The sequence below is a fragment of the Gorilla gorilla genome, chromosome 22, assembly GCF_029281585.2.
Source record: "Gorilla gorilla gorilla isolate KB3781 chromosome 22, NHGRI_mGorGor1-v2.1_pri, whole genome shotgun sequence".
Classification (NCBI taxonomy): domain Eukaryota; kingdom Metazoa; phylum Chordata; class Mammalia; order Primates; family Hominidae; genus Gorilla; species Gorilla gorilla.
In genome coordinates, this window is record NC_073246.2 from 33,082,553 (window position 1) to 33,101,921 (window position 19,369).

The window sequence follows — 19,369 nt, forward strand, 5'->3', positions numbered from 1 at the left end:
GATCTAGTGGGACTAGAGCTTTGTGCATAATCTTTCCTATATTTTCATAATACTACTTCCTAGTTTTCTTTGAAATTAGTGTGAATATCACTGTGTCTTTTGCTGGTCTCAGACAATAACTCAGTATCATAAGACAGGCCTGCTGGCCACAACATCCTTAGGCTGGTTGGACTAAAGCCAGGTTTAGTGAACAAAACTAAAACTATATTTCAAGAAGCGTTTGTACTTTAAAATATATTTTCAATGCAACCACAATATCTGGAACTAGAAATCTGGAAATTCAGTAGTTTTATACATAAATGCACTTAATGATGAAATAGCTCACATCTTCCCTTTCTTTTATTAAATCGATAATGTTGCAACTTTCCCTGTTTTCAAAAACTGGATGAGAAGATCACCAGATTTTAAGAAAAAAATTGCTTACCTAGGGCTCTTGAGTTCTCACAAAATCAGGATCATTTCTTTCTCTGTCTCCTTTGGGTGGCTTGGTCTGAGCCACCGTCACGCTCTTGCCTGACGATGACTCTCTACAGCCTTCTATGGGCCCTGGCTGCTCATCCTCTCATGCCCTATGGGCCCACTCATCTGCCATAGTGAGCCTTTCGAAGCCGACAATGCCCTTTCTCTCTGGGGTTTCCTACGACACTTAGGCTCTACATGGCCTATCCTTTTTCCCTCCCCCCCACCATCTCCTGCATCCCCTCTTTCGGGCCCTCTCCGCCAATCCTCCTCAAACACCAGGTAAGCCACCTCCACCAATGGCCACCCTCCCCCTGCCCAGGCCTTAGCCAGCTTTGTTCTCTCAGCCTAGAACTTTTTTTTTTTTTTTTTTTTTTTGAGACAGAATCTGGCTTTGCCACCCAGGCTGGAGTGCAGTGGCACGATATTGGCTCCCTGTAACCTCTGCCTCCCGGGTTCAAGCGATTCTCCTGCCTCAGCTTCCTGAATAGCTGGAACTATAGGCGTGTGCCACCATGCCTGGTTAATTTTTGTATTTTTAGTAGAGATGGAGTTTCAGCATGTTGGCCAAGCTGGTCTCGAACTCCTGACCTCAGGGGATCCACCTGCTCAGCCTCCCAAAGTGCTGGGATTACAGGCGTGAGCCACCGTGCCTGGCCAGCCTAGAACACTTGTCTGCAAAATACCTCTATGATTCCACTCCCTCTCTTCACTCACTCACCCTGTTCGAACATCACATTAAAAAAAAACACACACAAAAAAAATAAATAAAACAAAATAGCAACAAGACCCACTGCAGATGTGCCATCTCCCTCTCTCTACTTGCCCCAACTTCTTGTCTCTCCAGGCTTTGAACATTCCCTGACATATTACACATTCACATGTATTTTTACTTGTTTCTGCAAACTTGAATACAGGTTCCACCAGAAGCAGAATTGTTTTGGTGTATCCCCAGTGCCTAGAACAGCTAGAATAGTGCCAGGCATACAAATGCTAAATAAATATTTGCTAGATGATAGCTGGGTGTGGTCATGGGCAACTCTATTCCCAGCTACTTGGGAGGCTGAGGCAGGAGAATTGCTTGAACCAAGGAGGCAGAGGTTGCAGTGAGCTGAGACTGTCCCACTGGACTCCAGCCTGGGCGACAGAATGAGACTCTATTTCAAAAAAATAAAAAATAATTAAAAAAAATTTGCTGGATGAGTGAATAAATAAATTGATCAGTGTTTCTGTAAACTTTATTTCTACCTGTCACTTTATAAAAAAACACATTTAGTGTGGGTTTTTGAAAAGAGCTTCCATAGACTACAATCAGGTATATGATCATTCCGTGGACCGGATCCAACAAACAAGTCATCATGAAAAAGTGGCCAAACAGGTATTACTTCTATTAGAAACACAACCAGCAAAGCGGATAAATCAACGGCTAACTATTCCTGGTTATTCATAAGCAAGAGAATCCCCTGACCCCCAAAATAAACACACTAGATCCTCCAAAAAGATCTTTAAAATACAGTACATACTTTTGCTAGTAACTACTGGTCTTACTACTAAAGACTGTTTGACAAAACAATGGCATAGAATAAAATAATTTGGGAGAGTCATACATGAATGAGTCATTTATAGGGAAATGGCTTGTAACACTTGAAGTTTCCCATGTCCATCAAAATAAAAATGGAGGTGAGCCAGGGAAACCAATTAACTGTGTGTGGTCTGATGCATATTCAGTAAGGGACAAGACACTGAATACCTGCAGACTCTCAAAAAGCATCCAGGAATGCTGTTCAGAAACCCCCTGTCTCAGAATGATGCTATGCCCAGCTTAATGGCCTAAAGCAGGGATTCAAAACCAGGGACCCATGGATAGAGTTCAAGCGATTTATGAATGTGGATCATAAAAAAACAGTGATATTGGCTGGGCGCGGTGGCTCACGCCTGTAATCCCAGCACTTTCGGAGGCCGAGGCAGGTGGATCACGAGGTCAGGAGTTCAAGACCAGCCTAGCCAAGATGGTGAAACCCCGTCTCTATTAAAAATACAAAAATTAGCCAGGCATGGTGGTGGTCGCCTGTAATCCCAGCTACTCGGGAGGCTGAGGCAGGGAGTTGTTTGAACCTGGGAGGCGGAGGTTGCAGTGAGCCAAGATCGCGCCACTGCACTCCAGACTGGGCAACAGAACAAAACTTCATCATAGAAAAAAAAAAGTGATATCTTTATATTTACAAACCTTAAACTGAAAATCAGCATTTCCTTTTATCCTAAATGAATGTAGGCAACAAACATAGTAATAGTAGCAGTGCCTGTGACTCCGTCACGAATAGAAATCACAGTTATTTTCATATCATGTTTTAGCTGCTGCTAGTGTCTCAAAATATTATTTATGCTCATCATTACCTCAGAACAGTGGTAGCTATTAGATCTACTGCTAGGTCTTGTAATTTAATGGTCTAGCTATTAGGTCTATGTCTACCTATTAAGCCTTATAATTTAATAAGCTAATAAATAAGAATATATATTACCAATAATTCAAAAAATATTTTTGAGAACTATTTCAATATATTTAGGGCACAGGTAAGCCTATGTATTCTATTTTACACGATTGAAAATATCATTCTGGGAAGGGGTGTGGAGGCTCCACCAGGCTACCAAAAGTATCCAAAGGACAAAATAATTAAGAACCTTGGTCGAAACAGAGGTTTTGCAAGACTGTGGCATTTGCATCCTTACAGATCTATGGGCTGGAGACCTTCTGCAACAGGCCAAGAAATAATACTGTGGTCTCCCTGTACTTTAGATTCTTTTAAAATACATATATAGCTATCTGCATACAAAAATTGTAGATCCAAACAGACTAAGGAGACCACACAATGGGCAAGGCTTAAAAATAATAAATGAGTCCATACAATTTCAAAAACTATGTCTGAAGTACCTATACCTCTTATGTGTAAAATATGAGGAACATGGAACCTGGTTAGGCATGATCCCTATAATTCAGGATGCAAAATACTCATTAACCCCAAGATGCAAAATATATAATCTAATAACTCTTCCAGTGTTAGCAGGAAAGCACTTCCCTTTTTTAAGTAAGAAAAAAGGGTTTTCTTTCCTTTAGTCATACAGCAGCACCAAGACTGGCCTTTTCCCCAGGCCAGAAAAAGAATACATCAGCCCTATCTGTTAAATGTACTGAACACAGAACAGTTACTGATTTAAGTGATAGTTGGAAAAGGGCTCATTATTTTGATAATCTTCTATTGCATAACATGCTATAAGTGTTACAAAAGCACACGCTCTCTTACATTTCCTTAAAAGCCCTTAAAGGGGCACAAGGTAACTTTTCAGATAACAGAAATGTTCCAAAGCATGATCACAGCAGTGGAAACAAGACTGTATACATTTGTCAAAACTCATTGGATTGTGTCCTTAAAGTTGGCGAGAGTTTTCTTAAATGTAAAGTATACCTCAATAAAGTTGACTAAAAACACAATTTCCTACTCATTTTTAAATCATGCTTCCCTTTTCCAAAAAGAGCATAATACTTGGGTTTAAACGTTCAGTTCCGCTTTCTGTGGTGAAACCCTGCCTGAAGTCACTGTTATTCACACATCCATGGCAAGCAGTCAGAGCCCCCAGAGGAATGACTAAGTACAGAGAGAGCACAGGAACTCCAACATAGAGGAGCCTTGCTCCCAAAATGTTTCTTTCCTGGAACTGACAAACGCACCACTTCACTAAAGAGCAAAGAGCTTGTCACTAGGCTTACTGCAATAACAAGCATTGTAATTTACCAAGTAAGCATATTATCTCTAATCTTTGTAAAATCCTAGAAATTAAGTATTAGCATTTCATTTTTTTTTCTTGGCTAGTTCCATATGATTAGTAAGCAGGTCTGATTCAGAACCCCAGTCCCATAAGTATGTTCAAACTCAAATATATGTAAATGTCCCCAAGAAGCTATATAAATACAGTTCCAAAAGACTAGGACATAGATGGCAGCTTTTTTCACCCAACAAGATTTGATCCAGCAGTTTCAACATGGCTACGGATGTCACACAAAATTAGAATTAGCACTGTTTTCTGTAACAACAACCAGCTGATTTTTAAGTCATCAATTAAAATAAAAGACTGGCCGTGCGCAGTGGCTCACGCCTGTAATTCCAGCACTTTGGGAGACTGAGGTGGGAGGATCACTTGAGCCCAGGAGTTCAAGACCAGCCTGGGTAACAAAGCAGGATCCTGTCTCTACAAAAAAAAAAAATATTAAAAAATAAAAGTTCGTCAGCCATGGAGCTGCGTGCCTGTGGTTCCAGTTACTCAGGAGGCTGGTACAGGAGGACCACTTAAGCCCAGTAGTTCAAGGTTGAGGTGAGCTATGATCACACCACTGTACTCCATCCAGCCTCAGTGACAGAGTGAGATCCTGACTCTAAACAACAAAATAAAAATACTAAAATACAATAAAATAAAAGATTGCCAATGCAAGGAAAGCTAGTATTATAATAACGACTAAAGTTCTATCTAAGAGATAGCTCTAGATTTTGATTTTTCATGATAGCACTGCACTGCTTCGTGCGTAAACAAAGGTGATCATTCCACCCTGGAATACTGAGCTAAGTAAGGCCATCTCCACCAACTTAAGGGCTATGAATGAAGCTCATTTATTTTTGAACTCGTTCCACTCCACCAACTACAATTAACACGAGAACACTCAGAATTTGAAGATAATCTCCCATAAAATGTGCCTGGACAACAGTCATAACATTACCAGCTCATAGATGTCTTCCTCGGGCTGTGGAACATAGTGCTGCATTTTGTTTTCTATTAGAAATTTCAGGCGCAGATAATGAGCAGAATGATCCAGTTGATGTGTCTGGGACAAAAAAAGAAAGAAAGAAAGAAAACGTCTGTTCAATAGTAAATAGGCACAATTAGTTCTCCACCAATATATGATGTATTCCCATGACCAACAGAGTTTTTTGTTGTTGTTGTTGTTTTGAGATGGAGTTTCACTCTTGTCGCCCTGCCTGGAGTGCAATGGCGCAATCTCGGCTCACTGCAACCTTCGCCTCCTGGGTTCAAGTGATTCTCCTGCCTCAGCTTCCTGAGTAGCTGGGATTACAGGCGCCCACCACCACGCCCAGCTGATTTTTGTGTTTTTAGTGGAGATGGGGTTTCACTATGTTGGCCAGGCTGGTCTCGAACTCCTGACCTCAGGTGATTCACCCGCCTTGGCATCCCAAAGTGCTGGGATTACAGGCGTGGGCCACTGCTCCCGGCCCAATAGAGATTTGATACTGAATGGGGTATAAAGTTTCTACACTTTTTAAAAAGTTAGCATCGTAAATGCAAAGTTTTAAAATAACTTTCATTGAACACATTGGTAACATTCCAAGGGTATCTTAGGATTCAGTGGAAACAACTGACTCACATCTCCACGCCTCCTTATTTGATTCATTGTGCTCTCTAACACTGGTAAAATTTTCAACAAAACACAGCAGATCAAAAAGGTTCTTAAATATAACTTCATAGATAGGTGATTAAAGAAAAGGGTAACAAGAAAGGTAAGAAAATACTGTATTTACAATGAGAGAAAAAAGCTGTGCCCGGGCAAAGTTGTTTTTTTAACCACATAGAGACAGTGGGACAGTTGTTAACAGTTCATTTGCAAGCGAGTCAGTGTGAAGACAAGGCTTTTGGACTTCAATCTTATTTATATACTCCCCAAGTGAGACTCCCTCCGGGGGCAGTGCTAATAGGCGTGTGTCCAACTATGGAAACACACTGAAAGACTCGCTCAAAGAAAACAATTCTAAAATTGAAATTTTCAAGGCTTCTCCTTTAGTCCAGGATGGGACAATAGATTTTTTTTTCCTGTCTAAAAAGTAATCTTTGAATTAATTTTGAGGAATAAGTAATAATACCAACATGGTTTTATAAATCATTCTCAGCAGACAGTCAAGAGGATACAGGGAAAAAAGAAAATGCTCTCCGAAAGTTACACAGCAACATGAAAATATATTGCTAGAGAGAAAATGTTTAAACCAAGTGATTTTTTAAAGCATTCTTATCTTTTAGGGATACATCCTAAAGCGCTAATAGATAGAAAGGATATAATGTCTGGAATTTGCTTCCAAAATAAATAAGAGTTGGGGGTGGGAGTGAGTGAGTAAATTGATAAAACTTAATTTGATCATTACAGATGCTAGGTGATAGATACATGAGAATTTATTACATTGTTCCCTACTTTTATACAAATTGGACATTTTTCACAAAATAAATATAAAACCTCTTCACATTCAAAGCTCTGCAGGTGAGAATTATTTCAAAATAAATAAAATTAATTTTAACTGGTTCAGTACTCTTTCTACTTACCCCACCCTCAAAATAATATTTTTAAAGCCAAACTAACAGCATTCCAATAACCATTCCAGTAATATATATTCAGTTACACTTAACGAACTCTTAGATACGCCAGACACCATGTGCAGTAGTGAGAATACAGAAACTAATACAACATAAATGCAGTCTTCAGGAGTGTCTGCAGCTGCAGGTAAAAGCTATGTAGATGTGGGAGGTGAGGCAGCAGTGGTTTAGCATTTTAAATAAATACGTACATGCAGGACAGGCAACCTGCTTTCTTGCAAAAGCACATTTCCAGAAAGTGGAAATGAGTTCACTCTGAACACATAGCAGAAGGATAAAGTTTTCTATCAGTGATTCTTGGGAACCCCAACCTTTCTCCTCTCCTGAGTAATATGATAGTTTGCAGCCTGCTGTGCCAGACACAGATGCCATTCACCGAACATGTCCCAGTGCACCTGGCTTTTGTCCTTTCACTGCCTATATTTGAGACCAGATGCTCAATGTCTGACAGATCCAAGATTGTTGATGTCAAAGATAATAAGGCTGGAGGCGAAAGCCCAGGGAACATAAAACAGCAACTTTTTAAGTGTGCTACTTACTGCTGGAGAATCAAGATAAATAAACAACAACAAAATACTAATATTTAGGGTGATGTGATGAGCAAGAAAAATTTTCCTAAGAGAGATCGAAGCTGCAAATGTTTCCCACCTACCTGGGTCCTCACTGAAATCTTTAATTAGAAGCAAAAATTTTTGTTCACCATCTGTTTCCGACTGAGGCGGAAGGGAAAGAAATGAAATTTCATGGGTTCTTAGTAACAGGAACAAATTCACTTGGAAACCTTATCATCATCATTAATAAACACTTTGTGGGCACTCCTTAATGAGACTGCCACTGAAACAGACTGTCTTCCAGAAATCAGGCCAAAACAGCAACCTCACCCAAGAAGTTCTGGTTCCTGAAACTTCAGTGTGAGAGACAGCCCACTGTCAGGCACAAATAGCCTAAGGTGGTCCTGGTGTGGACTGCGGAGAACTCCAGCATCCCCTAAATGCTACAGTACTGAAAACATTTATACAAACATGCAGAGAATATCAAGGCACCTCACTTGAATTGTGTAATGCATTGCAGAGAACTAAAGAATGATAAATATAGCAATGGTAATAAGAATGATTCTTGGCTGGGCGTGGTGGCTCATGCCTGTAATCCCATCACTTTGGGAGGCCAAGGTGAGCTAGTTGCTTAAGCCCAGGAGTTTGACCAGCCTGGGTAACATGGTGAAACCCTGTCTGTATCAAAAATACAAAAATTAGCCACGCATGGTGGGGTGAGCCTGTAGTCCCTGTAGGCTACTCAGGAAGTTGAGGCGGGAGGATTGCTTGAGCCTGGGAGGGCAAGGCTGCAGTGAGCTACGACTACACCACTGTACTTCAGCCAGGGGACAGAGTGAGACCCTGTCTCAAAAAAAATTAATAAATAAGTAAAAGGAAAAAAAGATTATTGCAACAAACCATCATATTTTTCAAACTTCTTTAAGTTATAATAATGTCTTGATAACTTTAAAAAATAAAAATCAGCACAAGCAGCAAACATGAAAATTATAATGGTCTTACTTGTAACTTAAGAGCCCTAATTTTGGTCAGTAAATAGTTACTCTCAAAACAGGACATTGGATCAAAATATATGCCAGTGTGTCTTATTATTTTGGTAAAAGTTTCTGAATTATGAGCCCTTGTTAATCACGGCTGGTCTAACATAAAAATAAAATCCTAATGAATTAATTAAATCAGATCATCAGAACGATCAAGAAGAATTTTATGCTCCTTAGATACCTGTTAGTCAATATCAAAGCAAGTCAAACAACTAACCATGTTCAGAATACATCTTTGTGCAAAGGAATTTCAAATGTTAATGAATATTTAAACATAGTAATTCTAAATGTGTGGCCTTGCTTTAGACATAAAACATTCAAGTGAAAATTCAAAAGAAAATTGAGACTCGTAAAACATTCAAGGAAAATTCAGTTAGGAAAAAATTTAAATGGTATAAATTTGTTTTCCAATGTACATGTACTTAAGTTACTTAGCATTTGATTCATTTTGAGGCAATGCAGCCGCAAATTATACCCTAAGTATTATGGTACAACAATTTTTAGTTTAGTTGGCATAATTTTTTAAATTCGCATCTTACTACGACTATTTCAAAGGATGAAACAGCAAAACACAATGTAGATATTTTCAGTAAATAGTTTGCGCCAATTAAAATAGATAACATGTCTCAGAATTTACTGCCTTAGAGCTCCTAATCCATTATGTTTTGCTCTTCTATTTTTCTTCATATTCTTCCATTTCAGTCAAACTTCTAGAAGACATACAAACATGCAATTACTGCATACAGAAATGCAAACATGTAGTCACTGCATACAGAAATATGTATCCACACACACAGACACACACACACACACACACACACACACAAAGTGCTACTGTAGAATTTCTGAAGATATTTTTCCTCCCCTTCAAAGTAACCTTTTCTTTCTCTAAACGCCAATGGTTATAGCATATCCAAAGCCACAGCTGACGTAGTAAAAGCATGAAATAAAACTGACACATGGTCACATGTGAATAATATCAGTAGGTATAAACGAATGAAAATATGTTGCAATTATTTTTGTAGTTGTAACGATCAGAATATATCCAAAACCTATAGGGCAACATGGTTACCTGCTATATTTAGCAACAATCATTCCAGTAACATCTCTGACATGAATTGTATATGAAATGAAGATCTTGAAACATTTACTATACCAGAACTTGACTGGTGCTCAGATGGCAGATGGCAAACTGATGTGAAATGATGTGGATCAGATAGAATAGGAAAGAGAATGAGCTGAATGCAAGAGACAGAAGAAACAGATTGATTATTAAATATTAGAGAAAGCATCTATCACCAAACATTGAGAATAACAATAATGAAACAAAAGACAGGCATTTTTACAATCATCTTTGTTTTCAATGAGGAAAAAAAAAACCACTCGCCATTATATCAGATCGTTAATAACATGGGACACTGTTTTCCCCATTATCTCCTTCCCTCTTAAGAATAAAATCAGATCCACTAATTACAATAAGGTGTTTTCCAAGGAAGAAGCAAGCTTTAGAAGGCACCTGGCCCTGAGCATACTATATCACTTTTCCTACATGGGTGCTTTTCCAAAGACCATCAGTTTCTGAAATGCACACACAAGTCTTCCAGTTTTAAACTCATGAGATTTTTTATGTGTGTGTATTTTTAGTACAGATGGGGTTTTGCCATGTTGGCCAGGCTGCTCTCGAACTCCTGGCCTCAAGTGATCTGCCCTCCTCAGCCTCCCAAAGTGCTGGGATTACAGGCGTGAGCCACCATGCCCGGCATAAACTCATGAGATAGAAGCTTGTTCCACACCACGTTGTTTTTGCTTTTATTTCTATGTCTTGGGAAAAAGAACTGAAGGCCCAGGGAAAATTGGACAGGACTAACTTTTACTGTTGAAGAAAGGGATTTTGTACCTTAATGATGCCATCAGAAACCTTTCAGGTGACAGAAATAAACACTTTAAAGGGGATCAGGTCCACTACATTATCTAGATATAGTCTCTAACTGGCAATGACAATACTATTCTTCATTCCCCTAGTTTCTTCCAAAGCAAAAGCTTGAAACGTACGTAAAGTGGGCCAATCGTTCATTTCTTCACTCACTGATCAATCTTCCACCAATCAATGGTAATCGGAAAACTTTGGCTTAACCTTCGATTCCTGATCGAGTTTAAAGCCAACGTGCACAGGATGCTCCAAAGCCATGTTATTCCTCTAGAAACACCTGCCAGAGTTGGGCTTATACAAAAAAGCCAGAAAGTTCTACTTTTAACACCTTCATCTGCAGATCTGACAATAACTCTTCAGCTCTGCAGAATGTTAACGGGTCTCTAAAGAATTGTGCTAATTATAAATAAAGGAATGCAGAAATCCTCTACAGACCAATTTTGTTAAGTAATTAACAAGAAAAAATTGTGAACTGAGATACCATTATCTCCAAAAGCTAGAACCCTCGTACATGAAGGATTCAAAGCACACAGAGAGGTGATACCATTTATTTTTAGCATCCGTGTCAGGGCTGACTTTAGTTATGGCCCAAAACAAGTGATTCTTCTATTTTTCCTCCACATACATAAGACATTTTAAGAGGCTAATTTGAGCTGAACTGTCCATTTCCCTGATTCACATGAAGAGCCATGTTTTTTTCTTTAAAAAGCCGTCTGTGATTTGCTTTTTTGAAAATACAAAAATTGCTGATAGTAGAACTACAAAATTGAGGTACTTGCGGAGGTAGTGAAAGTCATTCAGTATTTACATTGTGTTGAATGATGAGATCTTTAAAACGTCATTTCATCCATCCAACTTCTTCTAGGATAAAATTGTGATAGAAAAGTTTTTCATTTTTTTTTTAGCAGCCCCAAAGAAGACCAATTCACTCCCCTAAGAATATATTCTAGATTCTTCTGAGCCTTACTGACTGTCCTTCCTGAAGACTAACCCAGGTTCCGAGAGTTCTTGTGGACACTCGGCACTGCAGGATGCACCCAGCTGTAGAGAAGCCAGACGTGGGTTTAGTCTCTCCTTTGCAACTGACTGTGATGTGAGTTCAGGCAAGCAGCTAAGGCCCTCTGAGCTTCACTTCCTCCATGTGTACAATGGCAAAGTCTCAGCTCTTTCTCAGGCTCAGACCTGATACGACTACGACATAGAACTATTAATGCTATTCATTATGTAAAAATAAAAACAAGCATGCAATTAAAGTTCTTCTTTCCTCTCTCTCCCCTCACTCAAGACCATTCACCTGGCTGCCCTTCAGGGGGAAAAATGAAACCAGGTTCACTTTGAAAAAGATCAAGGCATTTCTTCCATGGTTTAAGGTGAAAGTAGAGAAAAGGAGCTCAATCATTTGTCATATTTCTAAAAAGGCTAATTCTGTGTTCACAAAAGAAGAATTTCCCACCAATGGAGGTCAAACTTACATTTCCTTCCATTTTCCCCAATTCTAAAGATGCCCATAGTGTTATCGGTTACTGATTAAAGAGCAGGTGACAGAACAGTACCCATAATATGATGCCATTGAACACATGTATCTGTATGTGTGCGGAAAAAGGAATGAATGGTCAAATGCCAAAATGTTTGCAATGGTTATTTCTGGATTTCGTGAATAAGAGTGGCCTTAATTTTCTGTTGTGTTCTTCACCTAGATTTTCTAAAAGGTTTGCAATGAGCACGTGATACGTGCATTAGAAATCAATCAAACACACACATTGAAAGATGCTACTTAGAAGAGTTCCTCTCCTCCCAAAGGTGAAGCATTCACTAATATAATTTTGAATATTATCACAAAGGAATGCAATGCTGCTCCGAAATGAAAGGCAGGTGTGTTTTAAGCACCTTCCTCTCCCACACGGCTCTGGGTTTCCACATGCGCCTTAGAAGATTCCTACACCCCATTCTGCTCTTCTTGGAGAAACAACCCAAAGCAGCTCCATACCTTGCAAATCAGCTCCAGGGTGTCCCGTGCAGTGTCGCCTGGCCGGACGACCGTCAGGGCAGGCTGATTATTGGGCAGACAGAACCAGGATGGAGTGAAATACTCGTGGACCCAAATGTCGCAGTCAGGATTGTGCTGGTGAACGTTAGGTAAGACCACTTCTTTCTCCCTCTATAACAAAAAATAAAGTTAGCAGGGCAGCAGCAGTGGAGCTCTGACAACCCTAGATCCCCAGACTGCACACAGGAATCACCGATTCCCATGAAAACAGCCCAGGGCAGAAGCGGAGGCAGTGATGGGAGGCAGGGGAACCCTTGGAGAGAGAGAAACTACTGAGAAAGCAGATTTATGGTGCAGTGGAGAGATTTCAAACTTCAGCTGTGAGGCAGGCTTCACAACTGGCCCACAGCATCCATAGGTGATCACGACATGAATGAGCAGGTATCAAAATTTGGAAGAAAAGAAAGAGAGAGAGAGAGAGAGATAGGGAAGGAAGGAAGGAAGAAAAAGAAAGAAAGAAGGAAGGAAGGAATAAAAAGAAAGAGAGAGAAAAAGAAAGAAAGAGAAAGAAAGAAAGAAAGAAAGAAAGAAAGAAAGAAAGAAAGAAAGAAAGAAAAGAAAAGAAAAGAAAAGAAAAGAAAAGAAAAGAAAAGAAAAGAAAGAAAGTCACCATTCAGCTCAGCTTTATGGCTCTTATTTCTTCCACAAACTCATTTCAAGTTTCAAGCAGGGAATTCCTACAACAAGCACATCTGCCATGAGAACTTTACAGTTCAAAGCAATGGTGAAGCCCCAATCATTTTTTTTTTCAAAAAGATCATGTTTTAGCACTACATATTTAAATTTATAGACAGCATCATTTTTGTGCTCTCCTTGGACCTTCAGCACGACCCGGCGCCAGAGACAATTCAATTTTCTGGAGGTCAAAGAACTTGACGGATAACATCATGGCACAATGTAGCAAAAACAAGCCTCCTTTGCTGCCATCACTGTATCCTCTCCATCACTCTGCCTGAGGACCAGGGAGTGGAATGAAGTTTGTGAATGTGGGAGAAGGGTGGGAAGTCCTCCTTTAGCAGCTGGGTTAAACCTAAGCAAGCTAAGCAGATGAAGCAGAGGATGTTCCTTAGATTGATACAATGTTACGTTCCTTAGATTGATACAATGTTACGTTCCTCAGATTGATACAATGTTAGGAGCCCCGCGAAATAAGCAAAGAAAGAATGATGTTAGATTTCAGCAATGTAAACATAATATTGATGCTCAATATATGCTAAGTAATAGGCCTTCATTATTGATTTATAACCAGGCCGCTAGTTGGTAAATATGTATCTACTGATGACCAAGAACAAGGCTGGTATCAGCAAATTACAAGAAGGAACAAATTTCCCAATGAAGGCTGAGAGGTGGTAATATAACCTCCATTCAAAAGAAGAATGGAATCCAAGAATGGGGGAAACGTTTTCGTAAAAGCCATTCAACTAAATCCAGCTGGGGAAGATAATTTCAGCCTCGCCTTTGAACAGAGTTGCTTTAGCAGATAAGTTGGACTCCAGGGAAGGAATTGTCAAAAAGCAATCAACATACCTAAATCCCATTAACTATAATTGGAATATTCAGACTCTGCTCCAGTGTGCCACATTAAATAAATGCCCCTTAGCACTGGATCAACCCAAGTTTTGCATCTAAACAAGGCATTCTAGCCAGGATGTGGGAGAAAGACATATCTTAGAAAAATGGAAAACCAAAAATGCTACACAGAAATCCAATGGAAAAACTTTTGCAGTTTCCAAGTTCTGTGGTCTAGAGAAGATATCTCAGCATTAAAATTGGACTAATAATGGTATGCAAGATGAACTGGCCAACCTCAGAAATGACCGAGTTAACATCAAAAACTATGCTTGGATTGCACATAGGCCCAAAAACTGAATTTCTTCAAATTTCATCATAGAGAGATGCTCAGACAGTGGCCATGGATGAGTATTTCCAAGAACAGTGGACTTTATATCCAGGATAGCATCATTCATGAGTAGTTTGGGTAAGAAGGAAAGAAAAGGCCTTCCCATGGCCACTCTTCTCTCTTCCCCTCCAACAGCAGAACTCCCCATGGCACTCTGGATTCTGAAGCTCAGCTCCATCTACAACATGGGGCTGAGCCACTGATGACTGACACTACTTGGTTGCATGGCAACTGAGGGCTGAATTCTGTCATATTGATTCTGAGCCCGAGAACCAGAGGATCACACCAAGGTCACATTATCAACATCAGACCATCCCCCATCCCCCACACAAACAGGCTCCCAGTATCACTACTAGGGTCTTGAAAACGAGAGACGTCTATTTATTTAGAGGCTGAAAAAAGTGGCCAATTAAAAAACAAATCAGTATTTTTATGGGCTTTCAATCAGAGCAGTTAGAAAGCACCTGTTAAATTCAAGCACAAGGCTGAACCAAGTCTGTGAATCTTTTTTTTTTTTTTTTTTTTTTTTTGAGACAGAGTCTTGCTCTGTCACCCAGGCTGGAGTGCAGTGGCTCCATCTCCGCTCACTGCAAGCTCCGCATCCTGGGTTCACGCCATTCTGCTGCCTCAGCCTCCCAAGTAGCTGGGACTACAGGTGTCCAGCTAATTTTTTTTTTTTTTTTTGTATTTTTAGTAGAGACAGGGTTTCATCGTGTTAGCCAGGATGGTCTCGATCTCCTGACCTCGTGATCCACCCACCTTGGCTTCCCAAAGTGCTGGGATTACAGGCGTAAGTCACCACGCCCGGCCAAATCTTTAATTGAATACTTGACTTGGGAGGCAAATGCGTTTTTGTTGTTTTTCTTTTTTTAAAGAACACGCTATCGGAACAGTTCTTTGAAACTAATGGAAGCAAAACAGCATGTGTGGGCAGAGAGGGAGAGTAGTAAGAACACACCTCTTGGGAAGAGAAGTTGTACATGGAAAGAAATTGGCAATGGCATAAAATATTCAGCTATTCAGAACCCAAATTTCCTCTTACATTCTAGTTAGAAACTCACACATCAAATGGTAAGTATGGGAAATGTTATGTCAGCAGGAGAATGTTCCCTCTACCACTCAGTTTTAAATATAAAATGATTTTCCATCTCTTGTTGACTTATTACATAACTTTTAAAAACTGATTTCAGTTTTTAATATTGAGTTTACTTAATTTTAGTAGCTCAAGACAACACTGCACCATGTATATGTTGATGCACTTGTGGTACTTTTAGAAAAGAAAACACACGTTTATTTTTACCTTGCCATCTGGAACAATGTCATCAAATATTCCCTCTAAAGATTTCTTTACAGCTTCGGTTCCCTCTCCAAACACCTGCATATACAAAAGTACCATCTTAAAAAGCAATCTGGGCAACAGGGCAAACGAAACGTAGGAAGGGGGAAGGAAATGGGCATGGCTATGACAAAACCTTATACACGTGTTCAGATACTCCTACATCAAATCCCAAAGCAGGTACAATAATTTATGGGAGCAGACCTGGAAAAACACATCCCTCTATCTAGATCACTTCCCTACGTGTTTGACAGTTGGAAAAAAAGAAAGTTTGCTCTCAAATCTGGATAATTCATCTCTACTTAAAGAAAATAGGCTGGGCATGGTGGCTCATGCCTATAATCCCTAGCACTTTGGGAAGCTGAGGCGGGAGGACTGCTTGAGCCTAGGAGTTTGAGACCAGCCTGGGCAATATAGTTAGACCTCATCTCTACAAAAAAAAAAAAAAAAAGAATTACATTAAATTAGCCAGGCATGGTGGTGTGCACCTGTAGTCCCAGCTACTCCTGAGGCTAAGGCAGGAGGATCACAAGATCACGTCACTGAACTACAATCTGGGCAATAGAGGGAGACCTTGTCTCAAAAAAAGTAAAGAAAGAAAGACAATAGGCTAGGCGTGGTAGCTCATATCTGCAATCCTAGTACTTTGGGAGGCTGAGGCAGGAGGATTGCTCGAGCCCAGGAGTTTGAGACCAGTTTGCTCAACAGAGTGAGACCCTGTCTCTATAAAAATTTTGAAAATTAGCCATGCATAGTGGCATGCTCCTGTAGTCCCAGCTACTTGGGAAGCTGAGGTGGGAGGATCACTTGTGCCCTGGAGGTCAAGTTTGCAGCGAGCTGAGACCACACCACTGTACTCCAGCCTGGGCAACAGACTGAGACCTTGTCTCAAAAAAAAAAAAAAAAAAAAAAAAAAAAAAAAACCAGAAAGAAAAAGAAAAATATAAATAAAAGAAAAGAAACTAGCAAAAGCAATGAGCTAGATAAACTCACAATGAAGCATTTCTGCTATAGCCTCACATACCTGACCAGATACTTATAAGTAAAAATCTGCTTGCTTTGTAATACATTCTTAAGTAGAATGTGAGAATATTATAGCTTTTTACCTCAACATGGCAACATAGGGGTTTTTTTAATTAAAAAATAGAAAATTATCTCTTCCTTGAAATGTAATCAATCCTGCTAACTTAAAGATGCCATGAAAATTAGAATAGGGTAACAATGCCACTAGGTAAGGAAACTCATGGACATGAGGAATTTTGTGATTATCCCTAAAACAAGAATGTAATATCAGGATAATGTACACAATTAAGAAAAAGCCTTTCCTCCATGCAAATCAAATATACAAAAACATACAATGTTTTTAACTTTTTTTCGGTAGAGAAAGCATGTTGCTATGTTGCCCAGGCTGGTCTCAAACTCCTGGCCTCAAAGAATCCTCCCACCTTGGCCTCCTAAAGTGCTAGGATTACAGGCATGAGCCACCACCCCTGGCCAAAAAAACATAATTTTTGTCCATTTCAAATTATAGAATTAATGACCAAATTCCTACTGGTATGTTTATGGCTAAGCAAAAGGTTCTTAAAAACTCATACTTTTAGAAAAAATACAAGAATTGTTTCTAAGACATTACATTGTGCTTTGATTTTAGAAAAATGTTAAAACATTCTCTTGAATTCATTTAAATTCAGTCATATATTTCAGTAGAAATGGGCGGTAACATAACCTGGTGCCAATCAAGCAGAAGCACATGAACAAAGGGTTTTGTTAGAAAACAAGTCCAAACTGTGAAGTCCAGAGGCAGTGGGCCGAGCCATCTCTCAGGGCAGAAGACACATACACAATGACACCACCACCTCCCGAAAGAAGAAGAGAAATGGGCCAGGCGCAGTGGCTCAGGCCTATAATCCCAGCACTTTGGGAGGCCAAAGCAGGCAGATCACAGGGTCAGGAGTTCGAGACCATCCTGACCAACACAAAAGTTAGCTGGGTGTGGTGGCGGGCGCCTGTAATCCCAGCTACTCAGGAGGCTGAGGCAAGAGAATCGCTTGAACCCAGGAGGCAGAGATTGCAGTGAGCTGAGATCGCGCCATTGCACTCCAGCCTGGGGCAACAGAGTGAGACTCCGTCTCAAAAAAGAAAAAAAAAAAAAAGAAGAAGAAGAAGAGAAATGCTGATGGTTCATGTCCTCCTTTTGCAGGTTTTAACTGAGAACCATCAAGTCTCTTTTGCGATTTTTCTGATGAAATGTTGACTTTCCTCCACAGTTTTTTCTTTAGATTTACATAAAAGTAAAACCCATGGAAGCAAGCTCAACGATCTACTCTCCCCAAAGATCACAGGACAAACTGCGAAACTGCTTCAGTCTCACACTCGCTTAGCATTTGCTCATCTGCTCTCCGCAGGTTCCATCAAGGATAGGGAAATGCCACATTAAAACAGTGAGTATCATCCAGGCACGGTGGCCCACGTCTATAATCCCAGCACTTTGGGAGGCCGAAGTGGGCAGATCACTTGAGGTCAGGAGTTCGAGACCAGCCTGGCCAACATGGTGAAACCCCATCTCTACTAAAAATATAAAAATAATAAGCTATTAGCTGCACGTGGTGGTGAGTGCCTGTAATCCCAGTTACTCAGGAGGCTGAGGCAGGAGAATCACTTGAACTGGGAGGCAGAGGGTGCGGTGAGCCGAGATTGCACCACTGCACTCCATCCTGGGTGACAGAGTGAGACTCCATCACAAACAAAACAAAACAAAACCAAAAAACCAATGAGTATCACAGTCAGCTAAGGGACTCAGGGCATCAGCTTTCAGGACTAATCTCTTTTCTAAAATTCATTTCTTAAGTAAATTAATGGCTGGAACTGTCCGAGCAAACAAGGAGAGATCATTCTATCAAGTCAGTCGATGACGTCGTCTCACTTTTCACAAGGGCATGGGGTGAATAGGTCAAACTAGCAGTCTTAGTCATGACCTCCAAAATGCTGAAGGCCTGACTTTCCAGCCACCGCAGCCCACAAACTGGACATTCTTCTTCCGAAAGACTACAGATGCTCATGTTCCTTTAGTCCCTGAAATCTAAACAAGCAGTTCTGGAGCTACTCATTTCTCAAAGCCGAAGGACAGGGAAGACAATAACAACAGACAGTGGGCTTCACGGAAGTAACCCCAGCAGGAGACTGGCCTTGGCGAGTGAAGAAGTCAAATTTAATGGGCAAGAATTGGGTGGCTGTACATGGTCAGTGGACACCTGTCACGGCACCAGGCTATGTTGCGCCCTCAAGACATACCGAGATCCCATTCCAGCCCCTGGACCTGAGCAGAAGGGGGCTGTGGCAGTGGGCGAGCTCTCACAGATTCCTGTCTCCTCATTCCAGTAGGCAGAGGATCTGCCCATTTAATGTCAGCTCCAAAAAGTCAAGGGCAGAGAATAATCAGAACTCCCTGGAGGCTGTCTTTCATCCAGTGCCAGAGGCAGCTTAAAAAGATTCTGCATGGCCAGCTGCAGTGGCTCATGCCTGTAATCCCAGCACTTGGGGAGGCTGAGGCAGGTGGATCATGAGGGTCAGGAGTTCAAGACCAGCCTGGCCAATATGGTGAAACCCCGTCTCTACTAAAAACACAAAAATTAGCCAGGCATGGTGGTGGGCACCTGTAGTCCCAGCTACTCGGGAGGCTGAGG

General features: G+C 40.5%; 1 protein-coding gene across 10 annotated transcripts in view; it reads right to left on the reverse strand.

The window, feature by feature from the left end:
• The window catches only part of TIAM1 (TIAM Rac1 associated GEF 1), a 443,241-nt gene that overhangs the window by 80,531 nt on the left and 343,341 nt on the right, over positions 1-19,369 (reverse strand). For all 10 annotated transcript variants that reach the window (XM_063702595.1, XM_063702591.1, XM_063702592.1 and 7 more), the window contains 3 exons: positions 15,651-15,725; positions 12,391-12,561; positions 5,225-5,329 (listed from right to left, as the gene is read on the reverse strand). In XM_063702595.1, the coding sequence (XP_063558665.1) occupies positions 5,225-5,329; positions 12,391-12,561; positions 15,651-15,725 (351 nt within the window). The remainder of the gene's footprint in view (positions 1-5,224; positions 5,330-12,390; positions 12,562-15,650; positions 15,726-19,369) is intronic.